Source organism: Salvelinus alpinus, chromosome 7, assembly GCF_045679555.1.
Source record: "Salvelinus alpinus chromosome 7, SLU_Salpinus.1, whole genome shotgun sequence".
Classification (NCBI taxonomy): Eukaryota; Metazoa; Chordata; class Actinopteri; order Salmoniformes; family Salmonidae; genus Salvelinus; species Salvelinus alpinus.
The window spans coordinates 28842009-28865917 of NC_092092.1; the positions used below are offsets into that span (position 1 = coordinate 28842009).

General features: G+C 42.2%; 1 protein-coding gene across 1 annotated transcript in view; it reads right to left on the reverse strand.

The window, feature by feature from the left end:
* LOC139580152 (guanylyl cyclase C-like) overlaps positions 1-23909 on the reverse strand; it is a 43125-nt gene that overhangs the window by 6066 nt on the left and 13150 nt on the right. Inside the window, exons 11-15 of the mRNA XM_071408693.1 lie at positions 20536-20617; positions 20246-20348; positions 20066-20128; positions 336-407; positions 66-170 (exon numbers count right to left, since the gene is read on the reverse strand). Coding sequence (XP_071264794.1) covers positions 66-170; positions 336-407; positions 20066-20128; positions 20246-20348; positions 20536-20617 — 425 coding nt within the window. The remainder of the gene's footprint in view (positions 1-65; positions 171-335; positions 408-20065; positions 20129-20245; positions 20349-20535; positions 20618-23909) is intronic.

The window sequence follows — 23909 nt, forward strand, 5'->3', positions numbered from 1 at the left end:
GAAGTTAAAAGTTAAAATGGGAAAGTGGGTGTGCGTGCGTGCGTGCTTGCATGTGTGTTTCTCACCCTTAGAGATCCCCTCTCGCCGTACTCGAACACCCCAAACACACCATGATCATACTTGACTGTGCCGTAGAACTTAGTCAAGTTGTAGTAGTCAATGTGCAGAAGCTGTAAATCAGGGAGGTTGGATATAATAAGCAATAGGACTTATAATCAAATCAAATATGAAAAACTAAACAAAGATACCACATGGACACATGTAAAAATGCATACTTGATACCCTTGAGTAGTCTACCGGACATTATCAAACTTGCTGTATAATCGGTGACTCACCGAGTTGAGCTCTATCCTCTGACTCTTGTTAAAGTTCCCGTCCGAGTGCTTCAGCTCCTTCAGGATCACAATCTGAAACCATGACAACAACAGTAGCCTCAGTAAACCTGACCTTCATCACCATGACAACAACAGTAGCCTTAGTACACCTGACCATAGCTCCCTCAAGATCCTTCTTCAAGTGTCAAAGTGAAGGAGTCTGGCCAAATGAGTATACAATACACCTGACCAGACCACTGTATCGGTCCCTGAGCCGTGGTAGTTGCTTTAACCTACATGTGTATATATGGCTCTTTATATGTATGCATGTACAGTTGAAGTCGGAAGTTTACATACACTTAGGTTGGAATCATTAAAACTTTTTTTTCAACCACTCCACAAATTTCTTGTGAACAAACTATAGTTTTGGCAAGTCGGTTAGGACATCTACTTTGTGCCACAAAAATGACACAAGCAATTTTTCCAACAATTGTTTACAGACATATTGTTTCACTTATAATTCACTGTATCACAATTCCAGTGGGTCAGAGGTTTACATACACCAAGTTGACAGTGCCTTTAAACAGCTTGGGAAATTCCAGAAAATGATGTCATGGCTTTCGAAGCTTCTGGTAGGCTAATTGACATCGTTTGAGTCAATTGGAGGTGTACCTGTGGATGTATTTTAAGGCCTACCTTCAAACTCAGTGCCTCTTTGCTTGACATCATGGGAAAATCAAAAGAAATCAGCCAAGACCTCAGAAAAAAAATCGTAGACATCCACATGTCTGGTTCATCCTTGGAAGCAATTTCCAAACGCCTGAAGGTACCACGTTCATCTGTACAAACAATAGTACACAAGTATAAACACCATGGGACCACACAGCCGTCATACCGCTCAGTAAGGAGACACGTTCTGTCTCCTAGAGATGAACGTACTTTGGTGCGAGAAGTGCAAATCAATCCCAAAACAACAAGCAAAGGACCTTGTGAAGATGCTGGAGGAAACAGGTACAAAAGTATCCATATCCACAGTAAAACGAGTCTGTTTGGCCATAATGACCATTGTTATGTTTGGAGGAAAAGGGGCAAGCTTGCAAGCCGAAGAACCCCATCCCAACCGTGAAGCACGGGGGTGGCAGCATCATGTTGTGGAGGTGCTTTGCTGTAGGAGGGACTGGTGCACTTCACAAAATAGATGGCATCATGAGGGTGGAAAATTATGTGGCTATATTGAAGCCACATCTCAAGACATCAGTCAGGAAGTTAAAACTTGGTCGCAAATGGGTCTTCCAAATGGACAATGACCCCAAGCATACTTCCAAAGTTGTGGCAAAATGGCTTAAGGACAACAAAGACAAGGTATTGGAGTGGTCATCACAAAGCCCTCACCTCAATCCTGTAGAAAATGTGTGGGCAGAACTGAAAAAGCGTGTGCGAGCAAGGAGGCCTGACATAGTTACACCAGCTCTGTCAGGAGGAATGGGTCAAAATTCACCCAACTTATTGTGGGAAGCTTGTGGAAGGCTACCCGAAACGTTTGACCCAAGTTAAACAATTTAAAGGCAATGCTACCAAATACTAATTGAGTGTATGTAAACTTCTGACCCACTGGGAATGTGATGAAAGAAATAAAAGCTGAAATAAATCATTCTCTTTACTATTATTCTGACATTTCACATTCTTAAAATAAAGTGGTGATCCTAACGGACCTAAGACAGGGAATTCTTACTCGGATTAAATGTCAGGAATTTTGAAAAACGGAGTTTAAATGTATTTGGCTCAGGTGTATGTAAACTTCCGACTTCAACTGTACTGCCCACCACTGCGACCTGTATGCTCTCATTGGCTGGTCCTCGCTTCCTATTTGTCGCCAAACCCACTGGCTCCAGGTCATCTATAAGTCTTTGCTAGGTAAAGCCCCGCCTTATCTCAACTCACTGGTCACCATAGCAGCACCCACCCATAGCACGCGCTCCAGCAAGTATATTTCAATGTTCACTCCCAAAGCCAATTCCTCCTTTGACCGCCTATCCTTCCAGTTCTCTGCTGCCAATGACTGGAACGAATTGCAAAAATCACTGAAGCTGGAGACTCATATCTCCCTCACTAACTTTAAGCATCAGCTGTCAGAGCAGCTTACAGATCATTGCACCTGCACATAGCCCATCTGTAAATAGCCCACCCAACTCCCTCGTCCCCATATTGTTATTTATTTTTTTGCTCCTTTGCAACCCAGTATCTTTACTTGCACATTCATCTTCTGCTCATCTATCACGCCACTGTTCAATTGCTAACTTGTAATTATTTCGCCACTATGGCCTATTTATTGCCTTACCTCTCTAATCTTACTTCATTTGCACACACTGTATATAGACTTTTCTATTGTGTTATTGACTGTACGTTTGTTAATTCCATGTGTAACTCCTGTGTTGTTTGTGTCGCACTGCTTTGCTTTATCTTGGCCAGGTCGCTGTTGTAAATGAGAACTTGTTCTCAACTGGCTACCTGGTTAAATAAAGGTGAAATAAATAAATAAATAAAATACAATTTGACCCAAGTTAAACAATTTAAAGGCAATGCTACCAAATACTAATTGAGTGTATGTAAGCTTCTGACCAACTGGGAATGTGATGAAAGAAATAAAAGCTGATATAAATCATTCTTGTTGGCGGCTTTTCCTTCACTCTGCGTTCCAATTCATCCCAGACCATCTCAACTGGGTTGAGGTCGGTTGATTGTGGAGGCCAGGTCATCTGATGCAACACTCCATCACTCTCCTTCGTGGTCAAATTTAATTTAATTCTAAATAAATCACAGACAGTGTCACCAGCAAAGCACCCCACACCATCACCCCTCCTCAATGCTTCACGGTGAGAACCACACATGCGGAGGTCATCCGTTCACCTACTCTGCGTCTCACAAAGACACGGCGGTTAGAACAAAAAATCACAAATTTGGACTCATCAGAACAAAGGACAGAATTACACCTGTCTAATGTCCATTGCTCATGTTGCTTGGCCCAAACAAGTCTCTTCTTCTTATTGGTGTCCCTTAGTAATGGTTTCTTTCCAGCAATTCCACCACGAAGGCCTGAATCACGCAGTCTCCTCTGACCAGTTGATGTTGAGATGTGTCTGTTACTTGAACTCTGTGAAGCATTTATTTGGGCTGCAATTTCTGAGGCTGGTAACTCTAATGAACTTATTGTCACGTTCCTGACCTGTTTTCTGTTAGTTTTGTATGTGTTAGTTGGTCAGGACGTGAGTTTGGGTGGGCAGTCTATGTTTTGTGTTTCTATGTTGGTTTAATGGGTACCTGATATGGTTCTCAATTAGAGGCAAGTGGTTTTCATCTCCTCTGATTGAGAATCATATTAAGGTAGGTGGTGTCACATTGTTTGTTTGTGGGTGGTTGTCTCCTGTGTCAGTGTCTGTGTATGTTACGCCACACGGGACTGTTTCGGTTTTGTTTGTTTGTTCGTTTTATGTAGTCATTTTTCCTGTTTGTGCGTTCTTCGTGTTTCATGTAAGTTCTTACGTTCAGGTCAGTCTACGTCGTTTGTTGTTTTGTTTCTATTCAAGTGTTCGTCGTGTTTTCGGTTTTGTTTAAATAAATATCATGTCTTATCACGATGCTGTGTTTTGGTTCAATCCCTGCTCCTCCTCTTCGGATGAAGAGGAGGAGGAACACCGTTACAGAACCACCCACCAAATCAGAACCAAGCAGCGTATGTTCGAGCAGTGGAATACACAGGACTACTGGACTTGGGAGGACGAGCTGGATGGAAAAGGACCTTGGGCTCAACCAGGAGAATATCGCCGCCCCAAAGCTGAGCTGGAGGCAGCGAAAGCAGAGAGGCGGCGATATGAGGAGGCAGCAAGGAAGCAAGGCTGGAAGCCGGAGAATCAAGCCCAAAACCGCAGATATGAAGGTACGCGGCTAGCAAGGAAGCCCGAGAAGAAACCCCAAAAATGTCTTGGGGAGGGGCTAAGAGGTAGTGGGCCAAGGGCAGGTAGGAGACCTGCGCCCACTTCCCAGGCTAACCGTGGAGAGCGGGAGTACGGGCAGACACCGTGTTACGCAGTAGAGCGCACAGTGTCTCCTGTACGTGTGCATAGCCCGGTGCGGGTTATTCCACCTCCCCGCACTGGTAGGGCTAGATTGAGCATTGAGCCAAGTGCCATGAAGCCGGCTCTACATATCTGGCCACCAGTGCGTCTCCTTGGGCCGGCTTACATGGCACCAGCCTTACGCATGGTGTCCCGGTTCGCCTACATAGCCCGGTGCGGGTTATTCCACCTCCCCGCACTGGTCGGGCGACGGGGAGTATTCAACCAGGTAAGGTTGGGCAGGCTCGGTGCTCAAGGGAGCCAGTACGCCTGCACGGTCCGGTATTTCCGGCGCCACCTTCCCGCCCCAGCCCAGTACCACCAGTGCCTACACCACGCACCAGGCTTCCAGTGCGTTTCCAGAGCCCTGTTCCTCCTCCACGCACTCTTCCTATGGTGCGTGTCTCCAGCTCAGTGCCTCCAGTTCCGGCACCACGCACTAAGCCTCCTGTGCGTCTCCAGAGCCCTGTACGCACTGTTCCTTCTCCCCGTACTCGTCCTGATGTGCGTGCCCTCAGCCCGGTGCCACCAGTGCCGGTACCACGCACCAGGCCTATAGTGCGCTTCGAGAGGTCAGTGTGCCCTGTCCCTGCTCCCCGCACTAGCCTTGAAGTGCGTGTCTCCAGTCCGGTGCCTCCAGTTCCGGCACCACGCACCAGGCCTACAGTGCGCCTCAGTCGGCTAGAGTCTGTAGTCTGCCCAACGCCGTCTGAGCCATCCGTCTCCCCAGCGCCATCTGAGCCATCCGTCTCCCCAGCGCCATCTGAGCCATCCGTCTCCCCAGCGCCATCTGAGCCATCCGTCTCCCCAGCGCCGTCTGAGCCATCCGTCTGCCCAGTGCCGTCTGAGCCATCCGTCTGCCCAGTGCCGTCTGAGCCATCCGTCTGTCCCGAGCCATTAGAGCCGCCCGTCTGTCCCGAGCCGTCAGAGCCGTTCGTCAGTCAGGAGCCGCTAGAGCCATTCGTCAGTCAGGATCTGCCAGAGCCGCCAACCAGACAGGATCTGCCAGAGCCGCCAACCAGACAGGATCTGCCAGAGCCGCCGACCAGACAGGATCTGCCAGAGCCGCCAACCAGACAGGATCTGCCAGAGCCGCCAGTGAGCCAGGATCCGCCAGAGCCGTCAGCGAGCCATGAGCAGCCAGAGCCGTCAGCGAGCCATGAGCGTCTAGAGCCGTCAGCCAGCCATGAGCGTCCAGAGCCGTCAGCCAGCCATGAGCGTCCAGAGCCGTCAGCCAGCCATGAGCGTCCAGAGCCGTCAGCCAGCCATGAGCTGCCCCTTAGCTTAGAGCTGCCATTTATCCAGAACTGACCCTCAGTCCAGAGCTGTCTCTCTGTCCGGAGCTGCCCTTCAGTCCGGAGTTGCCCCTCTATCCTGAGCTACCTCTCTATCCTGAGCTACCTCTCTATCCTGAGCTATCCCTCTGTCCTGAGCTATCCCTCTGTCCTGAGCTACCTCTCTGTCCTGAGCTACCTTGTCCCGGAGCTGTCCTTTATCTTGGTGTTGCCCCTTAAATTAGGTGGGTGGAGTAAGAGGGTGGTCATTCTGAGGGGGAGACGTAAGCTGGGATTGACTATGGTGGGGTGGGGACCTCGCCCAGAGCCTGAGCCACCACCGTGGTCAGATGCCCACCCAGACCCTCCCCTAGACTTTGTGCTGGTGCGCCCGGAGTTCGCACCTTGAGGGGGGGGGTTATGTCACGTTCCTGACCTGTTTTCTGTTAGTTTTGTATGTGTTAGTTGGTCAGGACGTGAGTTTGGGTGGGCAGTCTATGTTTTGTGTTTCTATGTTGGTTTAATGGGTACCTGATATGGTTCTCAATTAGAGGCAGGTGGTTTTCATCTCCTCTGATTGAGAATCATATTAAGGTAGGTGGTGTCACATTGTTTGTTTGTGGGTGGTTGTCTCCTGTGTCAGTGTCTGTGTATGTTACGCCACACGGGACTGTTTCGGTTTTGTTTGTTCGTTCGTTTTATGTAGTCATTTTTCCTGTTCGTGCGTTCTTCGTGTTTCATGTAAGTTCTTACGTTCAGGTCAGTCTACGTCGTTTGTTGTTTTGTTTCTATTCAAGTGTTCGTCGTGTTTTCGGTTTTGTTTAAATAAATATCATGTCTTATCACGACGCTGCGTTTTGGTTCAATCCCTGCTCCTCCTCTTCGGATGAAGAGGAGGAGGAACACCGTTACACTTATTCTCTGCAGCAGAGGTAACTCTGGGTTTTCCTTTCAAGATAGAAAAATTACATCACCACATTAGTAAACAGTCACAAGGCATCATATGGGAAAGTGCAACCAGCGAAACGAGGTAACATAGTAATTAAAGTGGCCTCCCTGTGAGCAGAAGTTATGTTTGTTTTTACAATAATTTTTTTCAATAATAAAAAGAAATCATTATTTTTACCCCCAATTTTGTAGTATCCAATTGTTAGTAGTTACTATCTTGTCTCATCGCTACAACTCCTGTACGGGCTCGGGAGAGACGAAGGTCGAGAGCGATAGGAGTCACTAGTGCGCGATGAGACAAGGATATCCCTACCGGCCAAACCCTCCTTAACCCGGACGACGCTAGTCCAATTGTGCGACCTCCCGGTTGCAGCCGGCTGCGACAGAGCCTGGGCTCTGCACTGCGACAGAGCAGTGCCTTAGACCACTGCGCCACCCAGGAGGCCCCCGTTTTTACTATAATTTAAAAATAAAATTGTAACATTCGACGGAAAGACAGAGGTAGAGTATAGTAGGGATTGTAGATGGATTTCTGAGTTAAAGGAAACAGAGATGTAGACTAGTGAAGGTAACAAAGGAAAGTAAGTTAACCTCTTGGTGCTACAGGGGGTGCTGTTTCAACTTGGACATTTATCGTTCCCAAATTAAACTGCCTCGTACTCAATTCTTGCTCGTACAATATGCATATTATTATTACTATTGGATAGAAAACACTCTCTAGTTTCTAAAACCGTTTGAATTATTTCTCTGAGTGAAACAGAACTCATTCTACAGCACACTTCCTGTCAAGAAGTGAGATTTCTGAAATTGAGGTCTCTGTTCCAGGGTCGGTTTATAAATTCCCTTAAAAGCTATGGGGCTACATGCACTGCATACGCCTTCCCCTAGATGTCAGTAAGCGGTGAGACTTTGAATGGAGCGGATAGCACCATCTGGGGGAGTATAAAACGTCTTGGAACGGAAGTACCGGCCTTTTCGACCGGGTGCCTGACGCAAGAAGTACATCGGCATGGCTTCTTCAAAAGCTTTCGGTTTAGCAGTTCTATATCTCCGGCTCTGATTTAATTTGTTTTTTGTCTTAAAAACTTCATAAGGTAGTTAATTTAAACCGACTTATAGCAGTTTATAGCAGTTTATTGCGATTTTCCTGGATTTCTTTGTGATGCGCTTTCACGAGTTGGACACCTCTCCAGTGGGTGGCTAACGTTAGCGGCTATTTCGACAGGACAAGAGGACATCTTTCAACCCAAAGACGATTGTTCTGGAGAAAGGACACCTTGCCCAAGATTCTGATGGAAGCTCAGCTAATAGTAAGCAGTCTTTATGCTGTTAATTCGTACTTATGTTGACAAATGTCAAATAATAATTCCGCCATGAATTATGGTGTGGTCTCGCTTTAGCGCACGCTGTATTGCGCAGTAACGTTAATTTTAAAAATCTAACACAGCGATTGCATTAAGAACTAATTTATCTTTCATTTGCTGTCCAACTTGTATTTTTTAGTCAAGTTTATGAATAGTTTTCGATTAGAATAGGTGCCTCTCCAAGATGGCGCCGGACAGATTGCCTGATGTTTTGGCCACTAATCACATTGTATAACCACGATTTGTGCAGCTAAATATGCACATTTTCGAACAAACTCTATATGCATTGTGTAATATGATGTTATAGGACTGTCATCTGAAGAATTCTGAGAAGGTTAGTGAAAAAATGTATATATTTTGGTGGTTTATACGTTATCGCTATGTTCGGCTTGAATCAATGCTGTTGTGATGTTTGCTATTGTGGTAAGCTAATATAACGTTATATTGTGTTTTCGCTGTAAAACACTTAGAAAATCTGAAATATTGTCTGGATTCACAAGATCTGTGTCTTTCAATTGCTGTACGCTGTGTATTTTTAAGAAATGTTTTATGATGAGTAATTAGGTAATACACGTTGCTCTCTGTAGTTATTCTAGTCGCTTTGGTGAGAGTTGTGATGGTGGCTGCAATGGTAAACTATGATTTACAGTGGGGCAAAAAAGTATTTAGTCAGCCACCAAATGTGCAAGTTCTCCCACTTAAAAAGTTGAGAGAGGCCTGTAATTTTCATCATAGGTACACTTCAACTATGACAGACAAAATGAGGAAAAAAAATCCAGAAAATCACATTGTAGGATTTTTTATGAATTTATTTGCAAATTATAGTGGAAAATAAGTATTTAGTCAATAACAAAAGTTTATCTCAATACTTTGTTATATACCCTTTGTTGGCAATGACAGAGGTTAAACGTTTTCTGTAAGTCTTCACAAGGTCTTCACACACTGTTGCTGGTATTTTGGCCATTCCTCCATGCAGATCTCCTCTAGTGCAGTGATGTTTTGGGGCTGTTGCTGGGCAACACGGACTTTCAACTCCCTCCAAAGATTTTCTATGGGGTTGAGATCTGGAGACTGGCTAGGCCACTCCAGGACCTTGAAATGCTTCTTACGAAGCCACTCCTTCGTTGCCCGGGCGGTGTGTTTGGGATCATTGTCATGCTGAAAGACCCAGCCACGTTTCATCTTCAATGCCCTTGCTGATGGAAGGAGGTTTTCACTCAAAATCTCACGATACATGGCCCCATTCATTATTTCCTTTACACGGATCAGTCGTCCTGGTCCCTTTGCAAAAAAACAGCTCCAAAGCATGATGTTTCCACCCCCATGCTTCACAGTAGGTATGGTGTTCTTTGGATGCAACTCAGCATTCTTTGTCCTCCAAACACGACGAGTTGAGTTTTTACCAAAAAGTTATATTTTGGTTTCATCTGACCATATGACATTCTCCCAATCTTCTTCTGGATCATCCAAATGCTCTCTAGCAAACTTCAGACGGGCCTGGACATGTACTGGCTTAAGCAGGGGGACACGTCTGGCACTGCAGGATTTGAGTCCCTGGCGGCGTAGTGTGTTACTGACGGTAGGCTTTGTTACTTTGGTCCCAGCTCTCTGCAGGTCATTCACTAGGTCCCCCCGTGTGGTTCTGGGATTTTTGCTCACCGTTCTTGTGATCATTTTGACCCCACGGGGTGAGATCTTGCGTGGAGCCCCAGATCGAGGGAGATTATCAGTGGTCTTGTATGTCTTCCATTTCCTAATAATTGCTCCCACAGTTGATTTCTTCAAACCAAGCTGCTTACCTATTGCAGATTCAGTCTTCCCAGCCTGGTGCAGGTCTACAATTTTGTTTCTGGTGTCCTTTGACAGCTCTTTGGTCTTGGCCATAGTGGAGTTTGGAGTGTGACTGTTTGAGGTTGTGGACAGGTGTCTTTCATACTGATAACAAGTTCAAACAGGTGCCATTAATACAGGTAACGAGTGGAGGACAGAGGAGCCTCTTAAAGAAGAAGTTACAGGTCTGTGAGAGCCAGAAATCTTGCTTGTTCGTAGGTGACCAAATACTTATTTTCCACCATAATTTGCAAATAAATTCATTAAAAATCCTACAACGGGATTTTCTGGATTTTTTTTCTCATTTTGTCTGTCATAGTTGAAGTGTACCTATGATGAAAATTACAGGCCTCTCTCATCTTTTTAAGTGGGAGAACTTGCACAATTGGTGGCTGACTAAATACTTTTTTGCCCCACTGTATACCTGAAATATGCAAATTTTTCTAACAAAACATATGCTATACAATAAATATGTTATCAGACTGTCATCTGATGAAGTTTTTTCTTGGTTAGTGGCTATTTATATCTTTATTTGGTCGCATTTGTGATAGCTACTGATGGAGTAAAAAAATGGTGGAGTAAAAAAAGTGGTGTCTTTTGCTAACGTGGTTAGCTAATAGATTTACATATTGTGTCTTCCCTGTAAAACATTTTAAAAATCAGAAACGATGGCTGGATTCACAAGATGTGTATCTTTCATCTGGTGTCTTGGACTTGTGATTTAATGATATTTAGATGCTAGTATTTACTTGTGACGCTATGCTAGGCTATGCTAGTCAGCTTTTTTACTGATGGGGGTGCTCCCGGATCCGGGTTTGGGAGGAATTAGAGGTTAATTGGAAAGTAAGAAATTTGAATTGTTTGGATTGCTTAAGAGTTAGCAAACTAGAATCTAACTAAATGTTATTTCATTTGGTTTTATTGGGTTTTTCACGGTTAGAGAAAATATATCTTAAAGTGTCAAACACATGTAATTTTCAGACATTTTTAGTTTCTGAGTTTTAAATGAACACGTGAATTATTTTTGATAAGAAATGTACTGAATAAACTTACTGTGACCTTGGATACAAAATGTATGAAATGTTTGTCTAATAGAGAAAGAAACACTTATTTGAATGGTTTGAATGTCCTCTGACCTCTGTCCTGACTTTCTAGTGTGGTTTGATCACCCTCGCTGGAATGCTGAGAGACATTGGATGATTATTTGAAGTTAATTTATAGTACTGATAATTACGGAGAAGTTTATAGTTAATAGTTATGTGTGATTCAGACCATGAGAAGGTTAGTCCTGTCTCTGGTCTATTTTTCTATTCCTTGAATCAAGTTCTGGGTAAAAAAAAATGTAATGGAGTTATTAAGGGTAGTAATTCTAATTTGATTTGCAGTTTTTGTTGTTTTTTATACATTGATCACGTTGTCATGAGTCATGTGTCAAAATGGGGGAATTACCAGTCTGAGGTTTTTGGATTGAAGTTTACACACCGAGTAATATGTAGGAATGTATCGAATGATGTATGAAGGAGTGTATTGTTGTTTGTCTGTTTTGTTTCAATATAAATCTCACCAGTTTGGGTCTGCTGGATGATCGGAATAATTTTTTGGGCAAAATTGTTTCAACAGAATGTGATGTTATTTTCTTTGACATTTGTTTTAGAAATTGGTATTAAAAATATTGGTAAAAGTAATCATTTGTCATGCAGTCAGTGCTTGTCTGGATTTCCTGAATCAGAAATGAACTGAACTAAACTGTTGTTCTGATCGGTCCTTTCTCGAGATTATGGATTGTGACTACAGATGGTATCTAGATGCATGGAAGGGATCATTTGACCAAACGGTGTGGACCTCAAAACCCCCTCTAACCGGCTGAAGAAATGGCGTTCAATACGGCCCTGTCCTGCACCACTTCTATCGAGAGATCTGAGTCTGAGCCAGCAACTGGTGTACAGCATCCAATATCAACTACTTTTTCTCTCATGCCCTTCTCTCAGGAGTGCAACATGAATCTATGTGGAGTGAGCATGAAGAGAGATCCGTTCCAAAACTTTTCTTATGTTGCTGGTATACTGGTGGGCAAATGGACAAGACATAATAGGCGTTGTGGTGGGACTCAGGTGAGACATTGAAATTGGGACATTGTCATGGGCCATCCACTTTGAACTGTGAAGCTATCTGAAGAAGAAAAATGAAGAAATGCCAGAGGAGTGTCGGGAAAGGGAGGGGGTTGGTCAACTGTGCACGTAATTGATTTAGACTTGTTTGAAATTGTTTTATTTTGGGGTATCAGGTTGATTGAGGAGGTCTAAACACTGCTAAATGTATAGTAATTTAGGTTGAGAATGCATTGAGATACTGATCTGTAATTATAATCATGATGAGAAAGTTAATACTGGAATTATAGGTTAAATATATTGTATGTTAAAATAAATGTTCATTCTGCCAGAATTTATGTGTGTTAAATTGAGGGTTATAATTTTGAGTGATAGAACCAATGTGAATCACTGAAGAATGTCATTCTAAATTTTGGTTGGATAATTAATTGTTTTGTTTTATGATTTGGAAACTGAATGATTTTTTAAAAACTGACTGATTGATTTGAGTAAGTTTTTAGTATGTTGATAACTATGAGTTTTGATTGTTGTTATGCTGATTGTGACGCGTGTAAAGAAGTTGTGTACCAAAGAGATTGATACTATTCTCAGCATGCCCTGGTGAATGGAGAGGGTGAACTCTGATACTGAGAGTGAAACTGATCCTAATCTATTTCATTTATATCCATAGCCAAATTGCAATTTTTGACGATAATTATAATACTCAGGAACTATAGCAGGTTTGTGCTAATGGCACATAGCCATGGGTGTTGCCTTATGAATAGTGGGATCATGATGCTTGTCCTGGGTCATGTTCATTAGGCACTAAATGGAAGAAATGTTACTTAAACCGGGAGTCACTACCTGGATTTTACTGGCTAATTTTAGTTTCTACTATGCTAACCAATGGAGGTGTGCTCGGTATCAACATGATGATTTGTTTCGTACTGATGAAAAATGTACTCTGACTTAGATTGCTGAGATTGTTTTTGCGATATTGCAATGTCTTTTTAAACATTGTAATTTGTCTTTTAAGTTGAGAGATATCTCAAAATTGGGGAATGTGATAGAAAAATTACGTATTTACCTGATTTATTTGATATTAATGGTTAACAATTAATATTGAACTAATAGTAAGACATTTCTGATATTTCTTCCCTGCAGCTAATCTGGGCGTGTGGTCACTAGAGATGGCTTGAGCTGACAAATGCATTACATAGACAAGAATGTGTTTTACTAGAGATAGTTTAGGAGTATAACAATGCCTCATTGTCTCTAAATCATCCTGACATCTGGGAAACTAAGTGTAACCCTCTCACCAGGCTCGAATTTGACTCACGATATTAACTTGCGTAGAATATCTCAACAGCATGGGATGTTAGGTGAGAAGGACATCTCCAATAAGAATCCCTATTGTAAACTATCTAGGGCGATGACAATAAGGTATTAACTTCAGATTAAATGATTATAGGTTTCTGTTATTGTATAAGGATATACTTTCCCATGCATTAAATTAAATTGAAACAGTAAATGACTCCACCAAGGCAACATACATAAGGTTCAAGATGTGTATTATTACATTTTCAATGCACCACATAAAAATGTATTAAAATAATAAACCCCAATGAGTCGTGCACAACCCATGTCCAAATTATTTCAAGCTTGCTTAACCTGTTGGCGCGGGTACGAGCTCAAAAAAATTACGACACACATAAAGTCCCGAAGCACCCCACCGTTGTGGTTACTTATTCCCTCAGTGAAGTATGGCAGTTCCTTGCAGGTTACCTCACAAGATCCACAGCAAGCACAGCTATCAATGCAGACAGTACTCTTTAGCAGTAACCGATATCCAATGGGAACATGAACTCGTTAATCTTTCCCAAGCAATTCTCCCTCCGTGTCACACGATGCTAGGCTAACCTCAAGGCTGTCAAATACCTCCACGATGAGACCGTAGCTTCAGTCTTTACTAAGTCTTTCTTAACAAAATTATAACAACTCTCTTATAAAATAAAATCGGTATTTCCATTCAAAACTTGATAGGTATGGGTTGTTATAATTTTGTTGTTCTATTTTTATCGTCTTCTTTTATAATTTTTCTTCACCAACGGTCATAATGTAATGTCCATCCTTTTCTCAACATCTCTCTCCATCTCTTTTTTCCCAGGCCTCTTGTTAACCAGGTCAACTCCCATTGGCCACAGCTTAATTAACAAGCGACCTTATTGGTCAAAACTTAAACTTAAAAGTAAACCAACCTATTCACTTATACATTAAATACATATTTCTTCAAAAGAAATGCATTAACAACATTACAATTCGGGAGCAATTCAATCACCTTTTAAATATAATACCAATTAATTATAACAAATAAACTCAATACTTGGTTCTAACAAGAATAAACTCACTACTTGGTTCTAACAAGAATAAACTCAATACTTGGTTCTAACAAGAATAAACTCAATACTTGGTTCTAACAAGAATAAACTCAATACTTGGTTCTAACAAGGGTATTACATAAGCTAGGGTGGGGTTAAGACAACAACCCTGTGTAGATAACGACCGGATGAACCCAGAGTGGTTTATCTTGCCCCTTGGTCTGCATGGGAGGGGTGGAACCAGCAATGACTAAGAATTCTTAGCGGTGACAGTCAAGACTGTTGGGCCGAGTAACCTAACCTTTACACAAATGCAGACACTAAGAATTCTTCGTCATTGCTGGTTCCACCCCTCCCATGCAGACCAAGGGGCAACATAAACCACTCTGGATTGACCAGCATCTATATTGCAATAACTAATTGATATTGAATAAAGATGATTGTTTGAAGAAATGACAAAGTCTCTCTCACTTGATTAGAATATTCCACTACACTGTCCTGTGGTGGTCCTCATGAGAGCCAGTTTCATCATAGCGCTTGATGGTTTTTGCGACTGCACTTGAAGAAACTTTCAAAGTTCTTAAAATTTTCCGGATTGACTGACTTTCATGTTTTAAGGATTAGCCCCTTTTTTTCCATTTTCGCCTCAAATAACATACCCAAATCTAACTGCCTGTACCTCAGGCCCTGAAGCAAGGATATGTATATTCTTGGTACCATTTGAAAGGAAACACTTAGAAGTGTATGGAAATGTAAAAGTAATGTAGTAGAATATAACACAATAGATCTGGTAAAAGATCATCCAAAGAAAACACCAACCGTTCTCTTGATTTTTTTTTGTACCATCATCTTTGAAATGCAAGAGAAAGGCCATAATGTATCATTCCAGCCCAGGTGCAAATTAGATTTTGGCCACTAGATAGCATCAGTGTATGTGCAAAGTTTTAGATTGATCCAATGAACCATTGCATTTCTGTTCAAAATGTTATATCAAGACTTTCCAAATGTGCCAAATTTGTTTATTAATAACTTTTCATGTTCAAAATTGTGCACTCTCAAACAATAGCATGGTATTATTTCACTGTAATAGCTACTGTAAATTGGACAGTGCAGTTAGATTAACAAGAATTTAAGCTTTCTGACAATATCAGATATGTCTATGTCCTGGGAAATTTTCTTGTTACTTACAACCTCATGCTAATCGCATTAGCCTACGTTAGCTCAACCGTCCCGTGGAAGTGACACCGATCCCGAAGAAGTTTTAAAGTAATGATGGACCGTCGTTTCTCTTAACTTATTTGAGCATAATATGGACTTGGTCTTTTATCAAATAGGGCTATTTTCTGTATACCACCCATAACTTGTCACAACACAACTGTCTCAAATGCATTAAGAAGAAACAGAACTCCACAAATTAACTTTTAACAAGGCACACCTGTTCATTTAAATGCATTCCAGGTGACTACCTCATGAAGTTGGTTGAGAGAATGCCAAGAGAGTGCACAGCTGTCATCAATGCAAAGGGTGGCTACTTTGAAGAATCTAAAATATTTAATATATTTTGATTAGTTTAACACTTTTTTGGTTACTTTTTGGTTACTACATGATTTCATATGTGTTATTTGATGTCTTCACTATTCACTATATGATGTCTTCACTATTATTCTATAATGTAGAAAATAGTACAAATAAAGAAAAACCCTTGAATGAGTAGGTGTGTCCAAACTTTTGACTGGTACTATATAGACATATATACACATATAAAGAGCCATATACAATGCCTTCAGAAAGAATTCGTACCCCTTCTCTTTTTCCACATTTTGTTGTGTTATATCCTGGATTCAAAATGGATGAAATATTCTCTCACCCATCTACACACAATACCCCATAATGACAAAGTGAAAACATGTTTTTATAAATTGTAAGACATTTATTGAAAATGAAATACAGAAATGTACATAAGTATTCACACCCCTGAGTCAATACTTTGTGCAAGCACCTTTGGCAGCAATTACAACTGTGAGGTTTTCTGGGGAAGTCTCGAAGAGCTTTCCACACCTGAATTGTACAACATTTGCCCATTATACTTTTCAAACTTCTTCAAGTTCTGTCAAGTTCTGGTTGCTGATCATTGCTCGAGAACCATTTTCAGGTCCTGCCATATATTTTCAAGCTGATTAACATCAAAACCTTAACCATGCTCCCTCTCATTCATATCTCTATTTAATTTGATCATTTGTCATTTTACAGAGCCATTTGACCATCTTTGTACAATGATTCTTCACCTTTCTGATAAAATGGCCAAGTCCTGGCAAGTGTTTAGCTCTATCCAGTAAAAGAGAGATAAAAGTTGGTAGCTCTAAGAGCTTTCCACACCTGGATTGTAAAACATTTGCCAATTATTATTTTTTAAATTCTTAAAGCTCTGTCAAATTGGTTGTTGATCATTGCTAGACAACCATTTTCAGATCTTGCCATGTATTTTCAAGCCGATTTAAGTCAAAACTGTTACTAGGCCACTCAGGAACCTTCACTGTATTCTTGGTAAGCAACTCCAAAGTAGATTTGGCCTTGTGTTTTAGGTTATTGTCCTGAATTCATCTCCCAAAATCTGGCGGATTCTAGGATTTTGCCTGTGCTTAGCTCCATTCTGTTTCTCTTTTATCCTGAAAAACTCCCCAGTCCTTAACGATTATGAGCATACCCATAAAATGATGCAGACACCATTATGCATGAAAATATGAAGAGTGGTACTCAGTAATGTGTTCTATTGGATTTGCCCCAAACAAAGTGATGAAATCTGTTGGTATCATCAGAAAGATTGGTGGTTTGGTTCATCAGGCTTGCTTCCTAACTCTACGCTATAGCTTAATTTACCCATATCCCATATCCCCAGTACATATGCCTCCTACCAATACAAGTTACTCAACATACAAAATACATTTGCAAGACTAGCCACCTGCTCTAATTACCTGGCTCCATCTGCACCTTTGTTTAAGAAACTTAATCTATTGTCTATTGATGGCATTAATGTACTTCTTATGACTGCAATCCCATTAACGGGATGATATGACAACAGCCAGTGAAAGTGCAGGGCGCCAAATTCAAACAACAGAAATCTCATAATTAAAATTCCTCAAACATACATGTATCTTATACCATTTTAAAGGTAATCTTGTTGTTAATCCCACCAAAGTGTCCGATTTCAAATAGGCTTTACAGCGAAAGCACCACAAACAATTATGTTAGGTCACCGCAAAATCACAGAAAAACACAGTCATTTTTCCAGCCAAAGACAGGAGTCACAAAAAGCAGAAATAGAGATAAGATTAATCACTAACCTTTGATGATCTTCATCAGATGACACTCATAGGACTTCATGTTACACAATACATATATGTTTTGTTCGATAAAGTTCATATTTATATCCAAAAACCTCAGTTTACATTGACGCCATGTTCAGAAATGCCTCCAAAATATCCGGAGAAATTGCAGAGAGCCACGTCAAATAACAGAAATACTCATCATAAACTTTGATGAAAGATACATGTTTTACATAGAATTAAAGATACACTTGTTCTTAATGCAACCGCTGTGTCAGATTTCAAAAAGCTTTACGGCAAAAGCACAATATTCAATAATCTGAGAACAGCGTTCAGCCACAAAAGCAAGCCATACAGTTACCCGCCAAATTGTGCAGTCAACAAAACTCATAAAAAGCATTATAAATCTTCACTTACCTTGGCTGATCTTCATCGGAATGCACTCCCAGGACTCCCACTTCCACAAGAAATGTTCGTTTTGTTCGGTAATGTCAATCATTTATGTCCAAATAGCTATTTTTGTAGTGTGTTTGGTAAATAAATCCAAAGACAGGAAGCGCGTTCACTAAAAGCAGACGAAATGTCAAAAAGTTCCGTAACAGTCAGTAGAAACATGTCAAACGATGTATTGAATCAATCTTTAGAATGTTTTTAACATAAATCTTCAGTAACGTTCCAACCGGAGAATTACATTGACTTCAGATGTGCGATGGAACAGAGCTCCCTCTCATGTGAACGTGCATAGTCAGAGCATGGTCAGGTCATGATAGACCTGACTAATTCCTGTCTCCTTCAGCCCCACTTCACAGTAGAGGCACCAGACAAGGTTCTACAGACTGTTGACATCTAGTGGAAGCCGTAGGAAGTGCAAACTCATCCATATCCCACTGTGTATTCAATAGGGGCTTGGTTGAAAATCGACCAACCTCAGAATTCCCACTTCTTGTTTGGATTTTTTCTCAGGTTTTTGCCTGCCATATGAGTTCTGTTATACTCACAGACATCATTCAAACAGTTTTAGAAACTTCAGAGTGTTTTCTATCCAATACTACTAATAATATGCATATATTAGCAACTGGCACTGAGGAGCAGGCAGTTTACTATGGGCACCTCTGGGCACCTTTCATCCAAGCTACTCACTACTGCCCCTGCAGCCATAAGAAGTTAATGTATGCTAATTATGCACTTTCATCTACAAAATACTCATAACTCCCAGACAGTTTACCTAAACCCTTCAATGGATTCTTCCAGGTTAATTCTGAAATCCATCTATATAACACAAGACATGTTTTTTATTGTATACTGAGTATATCATGTACAATTTTAATGAATACGCTTTGCTTAACTGATTGAACTATTTTTTTGTACTTATATTTGTGGTGTGGTTTTCATATACTGTAAGCCCTTTTGGGCTTCCAACTTCACCTGCACATTGTTTTTAGCAGTTTTTTTTATCTGCACTGTTTTGTCTTTCACTTAATTTCTTTGGGCGAATAAATACTACCTAAATAAAACCTTAAACACTTTGTATTCAGGACAAAGAGTTAATTGCTTTGCCAGGTTTTTTTTGCAGTATTACCTTAGTGCCTTGTTGCAAATAGGATGCATGTTTTTGAATATTTGTATTCTGTAAAGGCTTCCTTCTTTTCACTCTGTCAATTAGGTTATTCACCATGCTCAAAGGGATATTCAATGTCTGCTTTTGGAAACTGTTTTGTATTTTTACCCATCTACCAATAGGTGCCCTTCTTTGTGAGTCATTGGAAAACCTTCCTGGTCTTTGTGGTTGAATCTGTGTTTGAAATTCAGTGCTTGACTGAGGGACCTTACAAAATAATTGTATGTGTGAGGAAGTCATTCAAAAATCATGTTAACATTATTATTCCACACTGAGGGAGTCCATGCAACTTATTATGTAACTTGTTAAGCTCCCAAGTGGCGCAGCGGTCTAAGGCACTGCATCTCAGTGCTAGAGGTGTCACTACAGACCCTGGTTTGATTCCAGGCTGTATCACAATCGGCTGTGATTGGGAGTCCCATAGGGAGGCGCACAATTGGCCCAGCATCATCTGGGTTAGGGTTTGGCTGGGGTAGGCCGTCATTGTGAATAAGAATTTGTTCTTAATTAACTGACTTGCCTGCTTAAATAAAGGTTAAACAAAAACACATATTTTTACTCCTGATCTTATTTAGGCTTGCCATAACAAAGGGCTTAAATACTTATTGACTCAAGAAATTTCAGCTTTTCATTTTTAATTAATTAGTAAAAATTTCAAAGAACAGAATTCCACTTTCAAATTATGGGTTATTGTATGTAGATTACTGAAAAAAAACTCTATTTAATCCACTTTAAATTCAGGCTGTAACACCACAAAATGTGGAAAAAGTCAAGGGGTGTGAATACTTTCTGAAGGCACTGTATAAGTTTGAGTTACCTTTTTATCGTAGCGTCCTTGGCGGATCATATAACTTTTTTTTGTCCTGTGGTCTTCATCAATCTGACAAACAAACGGACATAGACGGGAGTTAGTAGACGTATTAGAGAACGTGACTTAACTTTGAGATCGCACAATGATGACATGCTTGGGTCGCCGCACACTGACGAACTAGCTGACCTTGAGGGAGACCAGGCTACGTTCATTGTACTCCAGCGGGGTGATGAGGTCAGAGTGGATGTGAGACCATCTCTTCCCCACCTGGCGCTCTCTCCTGTTCTGCCTGGTAACAGATAGCAACACAGTGTAAGAGGTCTCCCTCATAAAAATAATTAAACTTGACTGGGGATTCCTGTTCTAGTAATTATATTTCTATGGTCACCCTGAACATACCATGATAGATAAAACAGCCCTCTATGGAATCAGGCACCAAAATGGCAGATTTAAGGTGAATCTAATTTGTGCCTTACCTGTAGAAGATGAATGCGATGGTAGCCACCACCACCACAGTGACACCTAAGACAATGACAACGATGTTCTTCAACCTCGAACCTGGGGGGGGCATGATTATGATGAGGAGACCAATAAAATGGACTGCGTCATAATTATACAATTTCTCAATGAGTGTGCAGGGAAGGGGGTAATTGAGGTGGTATTACTGTACATTGAAGTTGAGCAACTTAGGGTTCAGTGCCTTGCTAAAGATCGCTGTCGAATCCACAAGCCAACTTGGTGAATAATCTAGTTGGCTTACGGTTTTGAAACAGCAACCTTTTGATTGCTGACCCAATGCTCTTAACCCCTACGCTACCTGCCACCCTGATCTCACAACACTGGTTCTTGTCCCATATCTGTCTTATCGATCAGATCTGGGATGAAAAACGAAAATGAAAGACACAGACCATACCGATCACTTATCGCAGACATTTTGGTGAAATCGTCCATTATGATAAGTACAGTGCATTCGGAAAGTATTCAGACCTGTTGACGTTTTCCACATTCTGTTACGTTACAGCCTTATTCTAAAATTGATTAAATAGTTTTTTCCCTCATCAATCTACACACAATACCCCATAATGAGAGACATCAGATTCCAGAGAGACATCAGAGACTGTAACGTTCTTTGCTTCACGGAAACATGGCTCACTCGAGAGACGCTAACGGAGTCGGTGCAGCCAGCTGGTTTCTTCACGCATCGCGCCGACAGAAACAAACATCTTTCTGGTAAGAAGAGGGGCGAGGGGGTATGCCTTATGATTAACGAGACATGGTGTGATCATAACAACATACAGGAACTCAAGTCATTCTGTTCACCTGACTTAGAATTCCTCACAATCAAATGTCGACCGCATTATCTACCAAGGGAATTCACTTCGATTATAATCACAGCCGTATATATTCCCCCCCAAGCAGACACATCGATGGCCCTGAACAAACTTTATCTGACTCTATGTAAACTGGAAACCACACACCCCGAGGCTGCATATATCGTAGCTGGGGATTTTAACAAGGCTAATCTGAAAACAAAACTCCCTAAATTCTATCAGCATATCGATTGTGCTACCAGGGCTGGTAAAACCCTGGATCATTGTTATTCTAACTTCCGCGATGCATATAAGGCCCTCCCCCGCCCTCCTTTCGGAAAAGCTGACCACGACTCCATTTTGTTGCTTCCAGCTTACAAACAGAAACTAAAACAAGAAGCTCCAGCGCTCAGGTCTGTTCAACGCTGGTCCGACCAATCTGATTCCATGCTTCAAGACTGCTTCGATCACGTGGATTGGGATATGTTCCGCATTGCGTCCAACAACAACATTGACGAATACGCTGATTCGGTGAGCGAGTTCATTAGAAAGTGCATCGGCGACGTAACACCCACAGCAACGATTAAAACATTCCCAAACCAGAAACCGTGGATTGATGGCAGCATTCGCGTGAAACTGAAAGCGCGAACCACTGCTTTTAACCAGGGCAAGGTGACCGGAAACATGACCGAATACAAACAGTGTAGCTATTCCCTCCGCAAGGCAATCAAACAAGCTAAGTGCCAGTATAGAGACAAAGTAGAGTCGCAATTCAACAGCTCAAACACAAGAGGTATGTGGCAGGGTCTACAGTCAATCACGGATTACAAAAAGAATACCAGCCCCGTCGCGGACCAGGATGTCTTGCTCCCAGACAGACTAAATAACTTTTTTGCTCGCTTTGAGGACAATACAGTGCCACTGACACGGCCCGCTACCAAAACCTGCGGGCTCTCCTTCCCTGCAGCCGAGGTGAGTAAAACATTTAAACGTGTTAACCCTTGCAAGGCTGTAGGCTCAGACGGCATTCCCAGCCGCGTCCTCAGAGCATGCGCAGACCAGCTGGCTGGTGTGTTTACGGACATATTCAATCAATCCTTATCCCAGTCTGCTGTTCCCACATGCTTCAAGAGGGCCACCATTGTTCCTGTTCCCAAGAAAGCTAAGGTAACTGAGCTAAACGACTACCGCCCCGTAACACTCACTTCCGTCATCATGAAGTGCTTTAAGAGACTAGTCAAGGTCCATATCACCTCCACCCTACCTGACACCCTAGACCCACTCCAATTTGCTTACCGACCCAATAGGTCCACAGACGACGCAATCGCAACCACACTGCACACTGCCCTAACCCATCTGGACAAGAGGAATACCTATGTGAGAATGCTGTTCATCGACTACAGCTCAGCATTTAACACCATAGTACCCTCCAAACTCGTCATCAAGCTCGAGACCCTGGGTCTCGACCCCGCCCTGTGCAACTGGGTACTGGACTTCCTGACGGGCCGCCCCCAGGTGGTGAGGGTAGGTAACAACATCTCCACCCCGCTGATCCTCAACCACAAGAGTGCGTTCTGAGCCCTCTCCTGTACTCCCTGTTCACCCACGACTGCGTGGCCATGCACGCCTCCAACTCAATCATCAAGTTTGCGGACGACACTACAGTGGTAGGCTTGATTACCAACAACGACGAGACGGCCTACAGGGAGGAGGTGAGGGCCCTCGGAGTGTGGTGTCAGGAAAATAACCTCACACTCAACGTCAACAAAACAAAGGAGATGATTGTGGACTTCAGGAAACAGCAGAGGGAGCACCCCCCTATCCACATCGACGGGACAGTAGTGGAGAGGGTAGTAAGTTTTAAGTTCCTCGGTGTACACATCACGGACAAACTGAATTGGTCCACCCACACAGACAGCGTTGTGAAGAAGGCGCAGCAGCGCCTCTTCAACCTCAGGAGGCTGAAGAAATTCGGCTTGTCACCAAAAGCACTCACAAACTTCTACAGATGCACAATCGAGAGCATCCTGTCGGGCTGTATCACCGCCTGGTACGGCAACTGCTTCGCCCACAACCGTAAGGCTCTCCAGAGGGTAGTGAGGTCTGCACAACGCATCACCGGGGGCAAACTACCTGCCCTCCAGGACACCTACACCACCCGATGTCACAGGAAGGTCATAAAGATCATCAAGGACAACAACCACCCGAGCCACTGCCTGTTCACTCCGCTATCATCCAGAAGGCGAGGTCAGTACAGGTGCATCAAAGCAGGGACCGAGAGACTGAAAAACAGCTTCTATCTCAAGGCCATCAGACTGTTAAACAGCCACCACTAACATTTATTGGCCGCTACCAACATACTGACTCAACTCCAGCCATTTTAATAATGGGAATTGATGGAAATTATGTAAAAATGTATCACTAGCCACTTTAAACAATGCCACTTAATATAATGTTTACATACCCTACATTACTCATCTCATATGTATATGTATATACTGTACTCTATATCATCTACTGCATCTTGCCATCTTTATGTA